The 15,909-nt window shown below is 54.8% G+C and overlaps 1 protein-coding gene across 2 annotated transcripts in view; it reads left to right on the forward strand.

Moving 5' to 3' along the window:
* HEATR5B (HEAT repeat containing 5B) overlaps nt 1-15,909 on the forward strand; it is a 94,157-nt gene that overhangs the window by 40,001 nt on the left and 38,247 nt on the right. For both annotated transcript variants that reach the window (XM_040429542.1, XM_040429543.1), the window contains exon 22: nt 8,247-8,391. In XM_040429542.1, coding sequence (XP_040285476.1) covers nt 8,247-8,391 — 145 coding nt within the window. The remainder of the gene's footprint in view (nt 1-8,246; nt 8,392-15,909) is intronic.

Consider the following 15,909-nt stretch of genomic DNA (forward strand, 5'->3'; position numbering starts at 1 on the left):
TGATAAGTGATGTTATAAAAACATATCATTTCTCGCCAATTTTCCTTGGAGGACACAGGAGACCTTGACCTTGGGGTATAGCTCAGCTCCCTAGGAGGCGTGACACTAAGTGAAAACTCTTAAGCCCCTCCTCCAGCAGCTATACCCTCAGCCTGGAGAGAGACAGAATACCAGTTTTTTGCTTAGTCCAAGGAGGCAAGACACTCCCTGCTCTGCAGGGCTGTTTATTCTCCTTATTTTATTTTTATTTATTTTTTTAATCTGGATAATTTTTTCAGGGACAACAGAGACGCCTGGACCTCTCTGTTTCTCCCGGGGTCTAGTTGCGCCAGTGCCGGTCATCCGCACTGCTGCCTCCCCCACAGAAGACAAGGTGGACCAGGGCAGCCTAGCTCCCCTGCATCACACCAGTGCAAGGGTCGCCCGCACGCCAAAGGGAGAAGACTGCAGGATGGTGAGAGGTGGCTGCTCCAGCCTCCCCCCTTGCCCGCTCGCCCCACTGCTACTATGGGTTCTCTGCAGGTATCCCCACTTTTTGTGCTCCAAGCACTATGTTACCAGAAGCGCTCCAGAGCGCAAGGGCTGTGGTCGGCACTTCATTCTAGGACGGCACCTGCGCTTCGGTTGTCTGCAGTGCTCTCAGGGCGGCCGAACTGCAATCGTTATATCGCACCTCGGGGGTTAATTGGGCGGCCGAACTTCTGACACGGGCGGTCGAGCGCCCCGTTCCTCAGCTCCGCCGGGACTCCCGGCGGGCTGCTTCTTCTTTTATCATCGGCGCCGCAGGTCCGGCGCTTCATTTACCAAGAGTGTACCGCAGGGGCGGGACCTATCTCCCGTTTATTCGGAACCCTCATGGACTAGATTATTTCAGAAGCCACGTTTCTCTCTCCCCACGGTTCTGTCCTTTCTCCAGTCCGGCCTGGGTATCAGTTCCTTGAAGGGTCAGGTATCGGTGCTGTCCATCCTCTTCCAGCGTCCCCTGGCTCCTCTCGGACCTGTCAAGACCTTCATCCAAGGAGTGGCTCACTCGGTTCCTCCATACCGTTCCCCAATTCCGCCCTGGGACCTGAATATTGTGCTCTCTGCGCTACAAGCTTCCCCCTTCGAGCTGTTACGGAAGATCTCACTGCGACTTTTGTTTGTAAGGTCGTGTTCCTTGTGGCCATCACGTCTCTCAGACGGGTGTCCGAATTGGCGGCCCTTTCTTGTTCCGAGCTTTTTCTGGTCTTTCACCAAGATAAGGCTGTTCTCTGTTCCATCCCTTCCTTCCTTCCGAAGGTCGTCTCCACCTTTAATCTCAATGATGACATCGTCCTCCCCTCTCTGTGCCCATCCCCTTCCCACCCCCGGGAACGGGAACTTCACCGTTTGGACGTTGTTAGGGCCTTGAAGATTTACTTGGAGATCACCGGCCCCTTTCGTCACACGGACTCTCTTTTTGTAGTTCCGGAGGGTCCGTGCAAGGGGTTGGCGGCCTCCAAGGTGGCTATCGCCCCTTTTCATCAAATTAGCTATTGCTGAGGCTTACCGCGCCAAGGGCAGGGTTCCGCCTTTCGGTGTCACCACTCATTCCACCAGAGCGGTCGGTGCCTCTTGGGCTCAGAGACATCGGGCTTCGGCTGAACAATTGTGCAAGGCGTCCACTTGGTCTTCCTTGCACACTTTTATCAAGTTTTACAAGGTGCACACTCATGCATCGGCGGATGCTACTTTGGGCCCCCTGGTCTTGCAGGCGGTGGTTTCATGATGCCTACGGTGGCTTTGCCTTGGGCTGTGGTCCCTCCTTTCTTGGACTGCTCTCGGACGTCCCAAGGTCTCCTGTGTCCCCCAAGGAAATGGGCGAGAAAACAAGATTTTTGTATAACTTACCAGTAAAATCTCTTTCTCGCTCTTCCTTGGGAGACACAGCACCCACCCATCATTATTTGTTCTACAGGTTACGGTTTGGTTGCCCCTGTCGGGTAGTTGACTTGTTTCGTACCACTTTGTTGGCCATTGCCTTTTTATTCACTACTTGGACACGCAACTGTTAGTCTCTCTCTCTCCAGGCTGAGGGTATAGCTGCTGGAGGAGGGGCTTAACAGTTCTCACTAAGTGTCACGCCTCCTAGGGAGCTGAGCTATACCCAAGTTCAAGGTCTCCTGTGTCCCCCAAGGAAGGGTGAGAAAGAGATTTCTCGCCCATATTCCTTGGGGGACACAGGAAACCATGGGTATAGCTCTGCTCCCTAGGAGGCGTGACACTAAGCGAAAGCTGTAAGCCCCTCCTCCATCAGCTATACCCTTCAGCCTGGAGAAGAGACTGCCAGTTTTTTGCTTAGTGTCCAAGGAGGCAAGACACCCCCTGCTTATGCAGGGTTGTTATCCTATGATTTTTATTTTTACGTATTTGTTGTTTTTAACTCGGTTTTTTTCTACCTACAGGGACAACAGAGGCGCATTAGACCCCTCTGTTTCTCCCGGGGTTGAGTTGCGCCAGTGCCGGTAATTCCGCACTGCCGCCTCCCCCACAGAAGACAAGGTGGACCAGGGCAGCCTCGCTCCCCTGCGTCCCGCCAGCTCAGGGTCGCCCGCACGCCAAGTCCCTCCCCCGGCTTCCTGCCACCGCGGTGCCAGGAGCTGAAGGGGCGACCCCCGCTGGATGGACTGAGGGCGAAGACAGCGTATGGTGAGAGTGGCTGCTCCAGCCTCCCCTTCCTCCCTCCCACCGCTGCTACCAACATGGCCACTGTTACATGGCCACTGCTACAATCCCGGACAACCCCCCCCCCCGCATATCGGGACGTTACCGGGCTTAGTTGGAGGGCAGTTTATCTGGGCAAGTCCTAGAACGCTGCCTTACAGGGGACGGCTGCAGACTTGCAAGCCGTCTGCTACATCTAGGCGCGGTGGGAGCCGTTTTCCTGGCATGAACGGCGCCATGTCATGGCCGGCACTTCAACATCCTTGGGGGTTAAAATCATTTTGCCGCGCGCGCGCGCGGCTCTGCTTCGGCTTCAGCGCGGCAGAGGGGGGGCGGAGCTTCCTTACACATTCAGCTCCGTGCTGCTGCGCTCCGCTACTTCCGGGTTCATCTCTCTGCCGTGCGATCCTGAAGCCATTCAGCTCCGTGCTGCTGCCTCTCCTCCACAGCCTCCTCAGTCTGTTAATAACCCCTTACAGCTGCCGCTTGTATCTCCGGGTCTGGTAGGACTGTTTAACCCCCTCCGTGCCACAGTACTGTTGCTTGGTTCTCACTTTTAAGTGCAACATCTTTCCACCATGTCAGACCCTTCTGCAGCCGCCAAGCCATGGTACCATGCCTGTACTGCTTGTAGGGAACCCTTTCCCCGGGGGCAGTCTGATCCGCACTGTACTGCATGCCGAGCTCCACCGCAGCCTCAGTCGCCCGCTGTGTCGCTCCCTGCTTCCTCTGACCCGCCTGACTGGGCTAGATCCCTGTCCCAGGCCGTGGAAAGCCTCACTCATGTCGTGGGCCGCCTAATAGACAGGCCACCTACCCCGCAGGACGCCACTCTGACTGTCGCGCCCTCCGGGTCCACTGCTTCTGCCGCTGCAGCGGGTTCACCCTCTCCTAGTGACCCCTCCCGAGCTAGGCACTCTCAGAAGCGTATTAGAGTAGAGCGAGCCTCCTCCTCGGATGCCTCCCTCTCCCCGCCACGCGTGCGCACCCAGACGAGCCTCTCCTCTCCAAAGGATTCGCTCTCTGAAGGTGAATTGGCGGCTTCAGATTTGGAAATGGACTCGGCCCTGCCGTCCAAGCTAGCCTCAGCGATGGGTCAACTCATCTCTGATATACGTGACACCTTTAAGGTGCAGGATGACCCCCCTAGCTCGGACGCAGCTAGCGTCTCCTTTATCAGACCCAGGCAGGCCTCAAAAGTCTTTCCAATCCACTCTGATTTCTCCTCCGTGGTGTCTAAGGCTTGGGCTCACCCGGACGCCCGTTTTGTCAACCCAAAGAAGCTGGACATTTGCTATCCTTTTCCAGCCGATGTCGTGGCCACATGGTCTTCCCCACCCAAGGTGGACCCCCCTGTGGCCCGGCTGTCAAAGAACACGGCCATCCCTGTTCCCGACGGGTCCTCTCTTCAGTCAGCGGAGGACCGTCGCATGGAGACCCTGTCCAAGGGCATTTTTGCTGCCTCCGGTTCTGCCCTCAGACCGGTTTTTGCCTCTGCTTGGGCAGGAAAAGCAATCTCTGCTTGGGGTACACAGCTGGAACAGGAGTTGGACTCGGACATCCCCATCCAGGACCTACGTTCCTTGGCCCAGCTTATTATTCGGGCCGGGAATTTTGTCTGTGAGGCCTCCCTTGATGCGGGAGCCCTTATTGCACGCTCCTCCGCCCTGGCAGTTGCCGTCAGGAGGGAGCTCTGGCTGAAGGTCTGGAAAGCGGACGCTGCCTCCAAACGTTCCTTGGCGGGGCTACCGTTTGCGGGTTCCCGCCTTTTCGGGGTCCGCTTAGACGAACTTATTTCAGAGGCCACGGGTGGTAAAAGCACCCATCTTCCTCAACCCCAAGCCAGGGGCGCCCCCCGCGGACGCCCTGGTGCGTCTCGTTTTCGGTCCTCCCGCAGGGCCTCTGGGGCTCCCACCACAGCTGCCGCTTCGGCTCCTCCCCAGGACAAGCGTAGGAAGCCGTTTTTTCGGGCGCAGCCCTCCTGGCGCAAGCCGCAGGCTGCCCGCACACCCGCAGCAAAACAGTCCTCTGCCTGAAGGCGCGCCCCCACCCACCCGGGTGGGGGGCCGGCTCCTCCTTTTCAGGGACGTCTGGATGGCTCACGTCTCGGACGCCTGGGCCCTCGAAATTGTGTCCTCCGGATACAAAATCGAATTTGCATCCTTCCCTCCGGATCGGTTCTTTCGCTCCCGCCCCACGCGAGACCCGAAAGACGCGGCTGCGTTCTCCGCGGCCGTTCAAGCCTTACTGGACAGGGGGGTGATTACCCCCGTTCCTCTAGAGGAAAGATTCCAAGGGTTCTACTCGAACCTCTTTGTAGTTCCCAAGAAGGGAGGTTCGGTGCGGCCCATTTTGGACCTCAAAAAGCTCAACCGTTTTCTCCTCCTTCGACGGTTTCGGATGGAGTCCCTCCGCTCCGCGGTGGCTTCCCTGGAGCAGGGAGATTTCATGTCTTCCATCGATATACAGGATGCCTACCTCCATGTTCCGGTAGCCCAGTGTCACCATCGCTTCCTTCGATTCGCCGTGGGGGACCTCCACTTCCAATTTGTCGCCCTTCCCTTTGGACTGGCAACAGCCCCCCGGGTGTTCACCAAGGTCCTGGCCCCGGTTTTAGCCTTACTCCGTTCCAGGGGTGTTTTTCTGCTACCGTACTTGGACGATATCCTCATCAAGGCTCCGTCCCTTTCTCAAGCGGTTGCCAGCGTGGATCTCACTCTAGAGACTCTGGCGAGGTTCGGTTGGGTCATCAACTTCCCCAAGTCCTCCCTTCCCCCCTCCAGACAACTCGTCTTCCTGGGAATGCTTTTAGACACGGGAGCGGCGGAGGTACGTCTTCCCTCGGAAAAACGTCTGATCCTCCGTGGGGCGGTTCGGGGTCTCCTTCTCCACCGTCGACCGTCCTTCCGCTTCTGCATGCGGGTACTGGGGCAGATGGTTGCCTGTTTCGAGGCGATCCCATTTGCGCAGTTTCACTCCCGCCCTCTCCAACGGGCGATCCTCTCCTCCTGGGACAAATCGCCGCAGTCTCTGGATCATCCCTTCCATCTTTCGCCTCCGGTGCGGTCATCTCTCCGCTGGTGGTTACAGTCCCCTCTTCTGGGCAGGTCCTTTCTGCCACTCAACTGGTTGGTGGTTACAACCGATGCCAGTCTCTCAGGCTGGGGAGGCGTGTTTCCTCCCCGATCCGTCCAGGGCATTTGGTCTCCATCGGAGTCCAAACTCTCGATCAATGTCCTGGAACTGAGAGCGGCCCTTCTGTCTCTACGACACTGGACTCATCTGCTGAAGGGTCATCCAGTTCGTGTACAATCAGACAACGCCACGGCCGTGGCGTACATAAACCACCAGGGGGGCACTCGCAGCGCTGCAGCGATGCGGGAGGTCACCAGCATTCTCCGTTGGGCGGAAGCCCACGTCCCGGCCCTATCTGCAATTTTTATTCCAGGGGTGGACAATTGGGCGGCGGACTTCCTCAGTCGCACCACCGTCGACCCCGGCGAGTGGTCTCTTCACCCGGAGGTATTCGAGGCCATTTGCCTTCGTTGGGGCATTCCGGACGTGGACCTCATGGCCTCAAAATTCAATCACAAGGTCCCCGCCTATCTGTCCAGGGCCAGGGATCCGGGAGCTTGCGGAGCCGACGCCCTCGTTCTTCCTTGGCGAGGCTTCGCGCGCCCATACATATTCCCTCCCATCCCTCTCCTGCCCAAGGTCCTTCGGAAGATCGCGGCGGAAGGCGTCTCGGTGATTCTGGTCGCTCCGGACTGGCCCCGCCGGTCTTGGTATGCCGACCTCATGCTGCTCCTGGCAGACGCGCCCTGGCCACTGCCCGCCAGGGAAGATCTTCTCTCTCAGGGACCGATCTTCCACCCGCGTTTAGGGTCCCTACGTTTGACGGCGTGGTTGTTGAGACCACCGTCCTGACACGTAGGGGCTTTTCTGCGGACGTCGTCCGCACCATGATCCGCGCACGTAAGCCGTCCTCTTCTAGGATCTATTATAGGACTTGGAGGACTTTTTTGGGGTTCTGTGCCGATCTGGGGATTCCTCCGCTCCGCTTTTCTCTCCCCACCGTTTTGTCCTTCCTGCAGAGCGGACTGGCCCAAGGTCTAGGCCTTAGTTCTTTGAAGGGTCAGGTATCTGCGCTGTCCATTTTGTTTCAGCGCCCTCTGGCCCCCCTTGGTCCTGTCAAGACCTTCCTTCAGGGCGTGGCTCACGCGGTTCCCCCGTATCGCCCTCCGGTACCGCCCTGGGACCTGAACCTGGTTCTCTCAGCGCTCCAGGCTTCTCCTTTCGAGCCTCTGCGGACGGTTTCCTGGCGACTTCTGTCCTGCAAGGTTATTTTCCTTGTAGCCATCACCTCTCTTCGGAGGGTGTCCGAATTGGCTGCACTCTCCTGTCTGGAACCTTTCCTAGTGTTCCACCAGGACAAGGTGGTTCTTCGTCCGGTCCCTTCCTTCCTTCCTAAGGTGGTCTCCGCCTTTCATCTGAACGAGGACATCGTTCTCCCCTCTTTGTGTCCTTCCCCTTCCCATCCGCGGGAGAGGAAGCTTCATCGCCTGGACGTTGTCAGGGCGCTCAAGATTTACCTGGAAGTAACCAGCTCTTTCAGGCATACTGACTCGCTCTTTGTGGTCCCGGAAGGGTCGCGCAGAGGGATGGCGGCATCCAAAGTTGCTATCGCTCGTTTTGTCAAGATGGCCGTTACTGAGGCTTATCTCGCCAAGGGCAGGGTTCCTCCCCTTGGTGTTACCGCTCACTCCACTAGAGCGGTCGGGGCTTCCTGGGCTCAGAGAAATCGGGCTTCTTCGGAGCAGATTTGCAAGGCGGCCACTTGGTCCTCCTTGCACACCTTCACCAAGTTCTACAGGGTGCATACTCATGCGTCGGCTGACGCTGCTTTAGGCCGTCTGGTGTTGCAGGCGGCAGTTGATTGATGCCTCTGGTGTTGGTTGAGTTTGTTCTGGTCCCTCCCTTCTGGGACTGCTCTGGAACGTCCCATGGTTTCCTGTGTCCCCCAAGGAATATGGGCGAGAAAAGGAGACTTTTGTATTACTTACCAGTAAAGTCTCTTTCTCGCTCTTCCTTGGGGGACACAGCACCCGCCCTTCATTGGGTTACAGTTGTGGTTCCGGCTTGGTTGCCCCCGTTGGGGCTCGACAGTTCTTTTTCCGGTTGGTGGTTATCTTTCACTACTTGGACACGCAACTGGCAGTCTCTTCTCCAGGCTGAAGGGTATAGCTGATGGAGGAGGGGCTTACAGCTTTCGCTTAGTGTCACGCCTCCTAGGGAGCAGAGCTATACCCATGGTTTCCTGTGTCCCCCAAGGAAGAGCGAGAAAGAGACTTTACTGGTAAGTAATACAAAAGTCTCCTTTTTACTGGTCTTGTTTTTTCCATGAAATCACTTTAAAATAAAAATTTTGATGCTGTTGTGGGAAGACATTATTTCCACACAGGGTTTTGCAAAATGGCACAATTTTTGCTACAATTATGCAAAAATGTATATTCAGCTGCATCATATGACTACCTCCTAACAAATAATGTTTTGGGTTTTAGGTTCACCTTGGCAGTTCCCATCTTCTACTGAGACGTGCGGCTGTAGCTTGCCTCAGGCAGCTGGCCCAGAGAGAAGCAGCAGAAGTATGTGAATATGCCATGAACCTGGCTAAGAATGCAGGAGACAAGGAAAGCAGTGGCATCAGTAAGTAGAAATGATCACACTAGTGCTAATCGGTCATTCTGTCTGTTTTGTTCAAAATTGTGTTTAATGTTAACTATATAGGTCTTAATGTCGTATTTTATCCTTAAAGGGAGTGTGTCACCAGGAAATTCACCATCAAGGGTCCATTCACATGTCCGCAAAATGGGAATGGGTGCGGACCTATTCATTTTCAATGGGGCCGCAAAAGATGCGGACAGCACACAGTGTGCTGTCCGCATCCGCGCTTCCGTTCCGCGGCCCCAGAAAAAAATAGAACATGTCCTATACTTGTCCGCAGCCATGGACAAGAAAAGGCATTTCTATCATAGTGCCGGCCATGTGCGGTCCACACACATGGCCGGTGTCCGTGTTTTGCGGACGTGTGAATGGACCCTAAACCAGACAGAATGCCTCGTAGGGATAGCTCAGCCGAATGTAATGATACCATTCCCTTAGCCATCATTCTGGACAAAAAGTACTGTTAATCCATATGCATTTGAGAAGTTAAATGCACCAAGGGCCCAGACCTCTCTCTGTACCTTTTTCTCCTGCCAGTCCTTTTCTCTCCTTCCTCATTGACAGGGCCGGGCGAGATAACTATGCAGAAAAGTGGCCCTCTCGGCCAAGGAGAGGAAGCTGCTAGCAGAGGAAGTAGGAGGAGCAAGGGTGCACAGAGTAGTTTGGGCCTGCCCTCAGTGCACCTAACTACTCATTTGCATATGGAATAAAAGAACTTTTTTCTCTAGAGTAAAGCAATGGATCACCAAATGAAAGGTATCATTCCATTCAGCCTGGCTAGTCCTACAAGACATTTTTAATTGTTTAATGGTGAATTTCCTTGGTGGCAGATTCCATTTAAAACATACATTTACATTTGCTCAGCATTTGATGATTTATATGTGGAATGAATCTACATGAAGGTAAACGCATTGCCTTACTCATCTTGCACTGAGGAGGTGTTATTACCGCTAGTACTGCAGTCACTGCTTCTTCATTGTATAATGATGCATTGCCCAAGTTTATAGCTTACTATGCGGGAAATTTACCATTCCCTCCATGACGCTGTTGTACCTTTTAAAAATCACAAACACTTTTCTTGTAACTTTCACCTCTTCTTACATTTCGAATTGGCAGTGGATACACTGAAGTTATGTAGAGGCCGGCCGCTCTACATAACTTTGGCAATCCACCGCCAGCGCAGCCCAAGCCATTTTTACATTTTATTGTTTTTACAGATTATCATTGTATACATCCAGATTAAATGATTAGTATGTAGCCACATAAATCATAGTTCCCGGACGTTTCGGTCTAATTATGACCTTCCTCAGCGGGATCTTAGTGGCGGTGCAGTATGACACTGGATGTACCTACTGCACCGCCACTAAGATCCCGCTGAGGAAGGTCATAATTAGACCGAAACGTCCGGGAACTATGATTTATGTGGCTACATACTAATCATTTAATCTGGATGTATACAATGATAATCTGTAAAAACAATAAAATGTAAAAATTTGCACATGAATTGGAGTGCCGTGGATTAACCTTATATCTGTTCTACAACTCTCGCGGGCACCCACAGTGGATTTATGGTGTGCGCAGTACACATCTCTTCAACAAGCCATTATAAAGACTGGCATCTAAAACGCTGGTCTTTAATAAATGTGCTTCTAAAATCTTATCCTGAAAATGTGCAGCTTTGACAAGTGCAGGGCTCATAAAGAGTAGTGTGGTCTCCTCTCCTAATGAGTCCTCCAGCTAGGTGTGCTGCTGACTGTAAACCAGGGCTTCTTGAATGTTTTGTTTATGGGGCCCCACCAGTCAGAGCATGGTGACTAAATTAATTTTATTTGGCTCCTAACCCCTTACAACATTAAGATAAGCAGAAGTAAGGCAGTTATGTTTCTAATCCAGAGATAGCTGCTGCCAAAGAAAGGCCTGGCGGCAAGGAGCCGTTATCATGATCACTCCTCTCAGAAGGGCCTGCCATGCTGCCTCTTTTAAAGATTTCCATTCACTTACTGCAAATAGAGATCTAGAAATCTGTGAGGTATGAATATAAGTAATGCCACATAGTACATGAAACTAGAAAACCCCTTATTACGTCATAGAAGTAGCCACTGCGTTTCACCCTCTGGTGGATTTGGCCATCCGTGTAAATAATACTAGATCTACCTTGCAGTGGCAGTCACAGAAGAATGATATAGCTGGCTGCACTTTACACTAGAAAAACCAGCTGATCGGCCGTTCATCTAGGCTGACTTTATTTCAATTCTATGTTGAGACAATCTCCTTAAATTAATTTAAGAAAATCACACTAGACTTGAGGGTTCCTGAATGCATCTATCCAATAGCTACTTGTCCAGAATCCCCACTAATTAGCTGGCCAAGTACACCTTTAACACTATTCATAAGAATGTTTTAAAGTGTATCTAAACATTTATATGTACTTTATTAAAACATGTTGCAAATGACATGAAATACAGTTTTCTAATATACTTTTTTCTCGCCCAGTTTCCTTGGGGGACACAGAAGACCTTGGGTATAGCTCATTTCCATAGGAGGCGTGACACTAAGTGAAGACTGTTAAGCCCCTCCTCCACAGCTATACCCTCAGCCTGGAGAGAGAGACTGCCAGTTTTTGCTTGGTGTCCAAGGAGGCAAGACACTCCCTGCTCTGCAGGGCTGTTTTCTCCTTGTTTAAATTTTGATTTTTACTTTTTTCTTTTCTTTTTGTTCCAGATCATCAGGGACAACAGAGACGCACTAGACCTCTCTGTTTCTCCCGGGGTTGAGCTGCGCCAGTGCCGGTCACCCGCACTGCTGCCTCCCCCACAGAAGGCAAGGTGGATCAGGGCAGCCCTGCTCCCCTACATCCCGCCAGCGCAAGGGTCGCCCGCACGCCAAGTCCCTCTTCCAGCGTCCTGCCACTACGGTGCCAGTAGCTGAAGGGGCGACTCTGCTGGAACGGACCGAGGGTGAAGACGGCTGTGGTAAGAGAGAGGCTTCTCCAGCCCTACGCTCCACTCCCTGGTCTCCTGCGTGCTGGACCCCCATGCTGGTCCCTGCTGGACCTACGCTGGCTCCAGGGCTGTCGCTCATATCCAGCTGTTGCCCAATAATTATATAGCCCCACACCACCACCATACTGGTGACCGCGGGGCGACAATACAATGCCCCTCCATAGGGGATTGCACAGGGGTGAGCATGGCATTGCTGTGAAGGAATTCTCTCCAGAGACCTGCTCCTAGCTGCCCCTGACACAGGGGTTATGCCGACCCTCCCCCTTACCGGTCGCAGATTCAGTACAGGGGGCCCGCGCTAGCTGCCCCTGTCTCTCCTCTACGGGTGCCTGTCCATTAGGGCAGGGGGTGCAGTGCTGGACTTCAGGGTCTCCCTCCTTACCGGTGTGCTAGGGCCAAGGGGCCGCTCCAGACGCTGCCGGACGCAAGGACCTTGCGGCCTGCATGTGGTGAACGCGATGCTCCAACAGGCCCCAGCCGACTGCTGATGCTTCCGGTCGGCCGGGTGCCGCAAACTTTGACCCAGGCTTTGGCCTGCTCGACCGCAATCCGGTCCTCTGTCGCTGCTACCAGGTTCAGACTGCTCCTCTCGGGTGGGCACCCGCGGCCGTTAGTACATGCGTCAGCCGGCTCCCTCCAGGTCCCGGCTGACCGTCGTTGCCTCCTGGCCGGCCGGGCGCCGCAAAAATCTAGGCCCCGGCTTCGCGACCTACTAGGCCGCAAAATTCCGGCCTCGGTTGGAGGGGGCGGGAACGTCTCGCGGCGCAAATTCTTCCCGCCCGGAGGTCCCCCGCCCCCAGGGGATCGCAGCGCCGCCCCCCAGGCCGGATCTTTGTTAACCTGTTGGGTACCGGCCATCTCCAAGGGCCGGCTCCCATCTAGAGGACCCCCTCTATGTTCTGGTGGGCTTCCTAATAAGCCTGTACGAGGCTGTGCCCCTGTATGGTGGCCCCTTTCTTGCCTCGAGTGGCTGTGTTTTTAAAAAGAAAAAAAAATAAGAAAGGGGCTTCCATGGCGGAGTTAATAAATAACGGAATGCCTGCGCAGAACGCTGCAGCATGATACAGTAGTGCTGGCCGCACGCTATCCCCCCCTTCCATAGGCGGCATGTCGCGCTCCCCCATGTCGCGCTCCCCGGCTGCGGTGCTGGCCAGCTGCATGTCTCCTTTTTAGGCGGACCCTTGCCATCTCCCGGGATACGGCGCTGGCCAAGTGTAGGCGCCCCTCTTCCGCCCGTTCTATGGCAGGACGTCACCTCTCCAGTTATGGTGCTGGCCATGGGCATGACCCCCTTCCTAAGTGGAATTCTGCGCTCTCTGGCCGCAGGCTGGCCACGTGCATAACCCCCTTCTATAGGTGGAATACTACATTCACCGGATCGGTGCTGACCATGGCACGACCCCCCCCCCCCCCTTCCTTAGGGGAACGCTGCACTCACTGGATTTAATGCTGGACAGGTGCATGACCCCCTTCTGGGGCGGAATAATTGCACTCTCAACGGATACAGTGCTGGCCATGTGCACGACCCCCCTCCTTAGGGGAACGCGGCACTCTCACTGGATTCCCTGCCGGCCATGTGTGTAACCCCCTTCTTAGGTGGTACGCTGCACTCTCACTGGGTTCGCTGTCGGCCATGTGTATGAAACCCTTCCATAAGAAGAACTCCGCACTCTCGCCAGATGCGGTGCTGGCCATGTGCACGTCCCCCTTCCATAAGCGGAACACTGCACTCTTACTGGATTCACTGCCGGCCATGTGCATGACTCCCTTTCATAAGCGGAATGCTGCACTCTCATTGGTTTTGCTGCCGGCCTTGAGCATGCCTCCTTCTCTCAGGCGGCATACATACACTCTTACTGGCTGGGGTTGTTCTCTCGCGGTAGGTTGCTGGCCACGTGCCTGACCCTCTTCCATGGTTGGGTGCTTGCACTCTCACCGGATCCGCTGCCGGCTATATGCATGGCCCCCTTCCGTGGGCGGTGTTCCGCACTCTCGCTGGATTGCTGCCGGCGTGGCCATGCCTCCTCTCCTCAGGCGACATTCATGCACTTCACTGACTGGGTTTGTTATTGTGCCAGCACGTTGCCGGCCAGGTGCATGACCCCCATCCATGACGGGATGCTCACGCTCTCCTGGGATGCGATGCTGGCCATGTGCCCCCCCCATCCTTCTGGGAGGATCACTGCACTTTCACCGAATACGTTGCGGGCCGTGAGCATGGCTCTAACAGGGGTGCGCTGCTTGCACTCCCTTTGGAAATGGTGCTGGCCTTGTGCATGACCACTTCTCATTCCATGGGCGGAAATTTGTACCGCTCACGAGATTCACGGCTGTCCTTGTGTATGCTGTACTGGACATTCCCCTTTCATGGGCGGAGTAGTTGCACTCTCACGAAATTCGGTGTTGGGTAGATTATTGCACAATCATTTAATGCTAGGATAATCCGGTGCATGCCCCCCTTTCACTAGGTCCTTTTGGTGCAGGCCTTTGCACTCTTGCCATCTGCAGAGTTTGCCAGGTACCTTCCCCCCCCCCCCCCCCCCCCCCCCCCCCATTTTCCGGGCGGACTGTTTGCGTTCCATCGCATGCCTGTACTGGTCTTGTGCATAACTCCTTTTCAGGTTGCACTTTACACTTCCGTGGATACTGTGGGACGCTGTGGCTGTGCGCTCTGTGCGTTGTTTGGACCGTGTATGCCTTCTCCTCCCGTGGGTGGGTTGGCCTTCTCGCTGCCTGCAGGGTTGCTAGTACGTATGCCTCCCTTCTTCCTGCGACATACTTTTTTCTCTTGGGGTGAGGTTGCTTGTCGCAAGCTTTGCACTCTTCTCTGAGGAGATCATTTTGTCCACTTATGAGCCTAAGGTGTTGTTGTCCAACACGCAACAATGAATGCTCAATGTATTCACAGCTGTATATCTTGTATATACGTAGACGAGCTCTGCTGGCTCGCTACTGACCGAGCTGAGTGGTACCCATTCTCTGGTGTGGTCCAGTTGTGTCGGCACCCACCATGTTCGTTGGCCTTTCCACCTGGGGAGTGTTCGGGTTCCTTGATGCGTACCCATTCGTCATCCCGTGACATTGTTTCCCCACGCAACCGGTCAGGGTCGAGAGTGTTGTCTGCAGTGCCGCCCGACTTCTACGTTGGCTCTGGCAGGACTACGGTTCCCTCGCCTACTACCATTTCCTCCTCTCGGATGCAGTGTGGTATGGGTCCTTCCTGTTGGCGCCCTTTGCGCTTCAGTCTGCTGCTACCAGGTTCAGACTGCTCCTCTCGGGTAGGTCACCCAACTCTTCTTGGGTGCTTGATTATCCAGGTCCTGGGGACCTCCACTTTTGGTTTCTTCAGGGTATTCGCCTGCTGCGAGGCGGTGTGCAGGTCGTCTCACAGAGTAGCGGGGATTCGGCTCTGCTTTTCCTCGCCGGCTCTGTTTTTTGGCTTCTGCTCTGGGTTTGTCGCTCCAATGTGGCTTCTGCCCGGCCAGGCCTCAGAGGCTGTTCCGTCATTGCCCCCTCCCCCCCTGGGGTGAGCATGGTTGTTCAATTGGATGGTTCCGGTGTTACTTGCGGTCTCGTACCATCTCCCTCGTTCTCGCTGGCAGTACTAGCTGTTTGCCGGGCCTACCGCGTTTTGTCCTCCCACTGGGTGCAGATTGCCTTTCCATTCTGGGCATATGGTCCTGCTGGACTTACTTTCTCGGTAACTTGGGAGGACTACCCTTCGGTCAAGATTGTCCTTGGATCTCCCACACCGGGACTGTAGAACTCCTTTCTTTGGTGGCTACATCGACTTGGACTTGGCCTGTCTTGTCTGGGCATCTGTCGGATGCTGGGCAGACCCTTCCGGTTTCTTCCGTCTGTCCTTCTGCTCCCCCACTCCGGTTGGATACGGGACTATGTTGTTCGGGGGCCGACAGGACCGTGTTTTTCCGATCCTTCTGCCGTGTTACTGGTCTGCGCCTGATCACATTGGGTTTTCTCCCGCTTGCTGGGTGATTCCTGCGAGCACGCTAGTGTTCGCTCCCGACCGTGCTTCGTCCAGGTTTGGTTGTCGGACTTAGGGTTCTTGCCTGGGGTTTTGTGGGAAGCGGGGCATTCCCCCACTCTGCCTTTCTCTCCCTTGGTTCTGTCTTTCTCTAGTCCGGCCTGACCCTGGGACTGGGACTCTGTTACTTGAAGTGTCAAGTGTCTGCGCTGTCCTTCCCCTTCCAGCGTTTCCTGGCCCTCCTGGGCCTGTCATGACCTTCTTCCACAGAGTGGCTCTTTGGTTCCTCTTTACCGTTCCCTGGTTCCGCCCTGGGAACTACATACTGAGCTCTCTGCGCTCCAATCTTTCCCTTGGAGCCGTTGCAGAAGTTCTCCCTACTCCTTCTGTCCTGTACAGTTGTGTTTCTGTTGCCATCATGTCTGACGGGTGCCTGATTGGCGGCCCTTCGTGTTCTGTGCCTTCTGTCCTTTTCCAGGACAGGGTGGTTCTCCGTCCTGTCCCTTCCTTCCT

Source organism: Bufo bufo, chromosome 4 (assembly GCF_905171765.1).
Source record: "Bufo bufo chromosome 4, aBufBuf1.1, whole genome shotgun sequence".
Classification (NCBI taxonomy): Eukaryota; Metazoa; Chordata; class Amphibia; order Anura; family Bufonidae; genus Bufo; species Bufo bufo.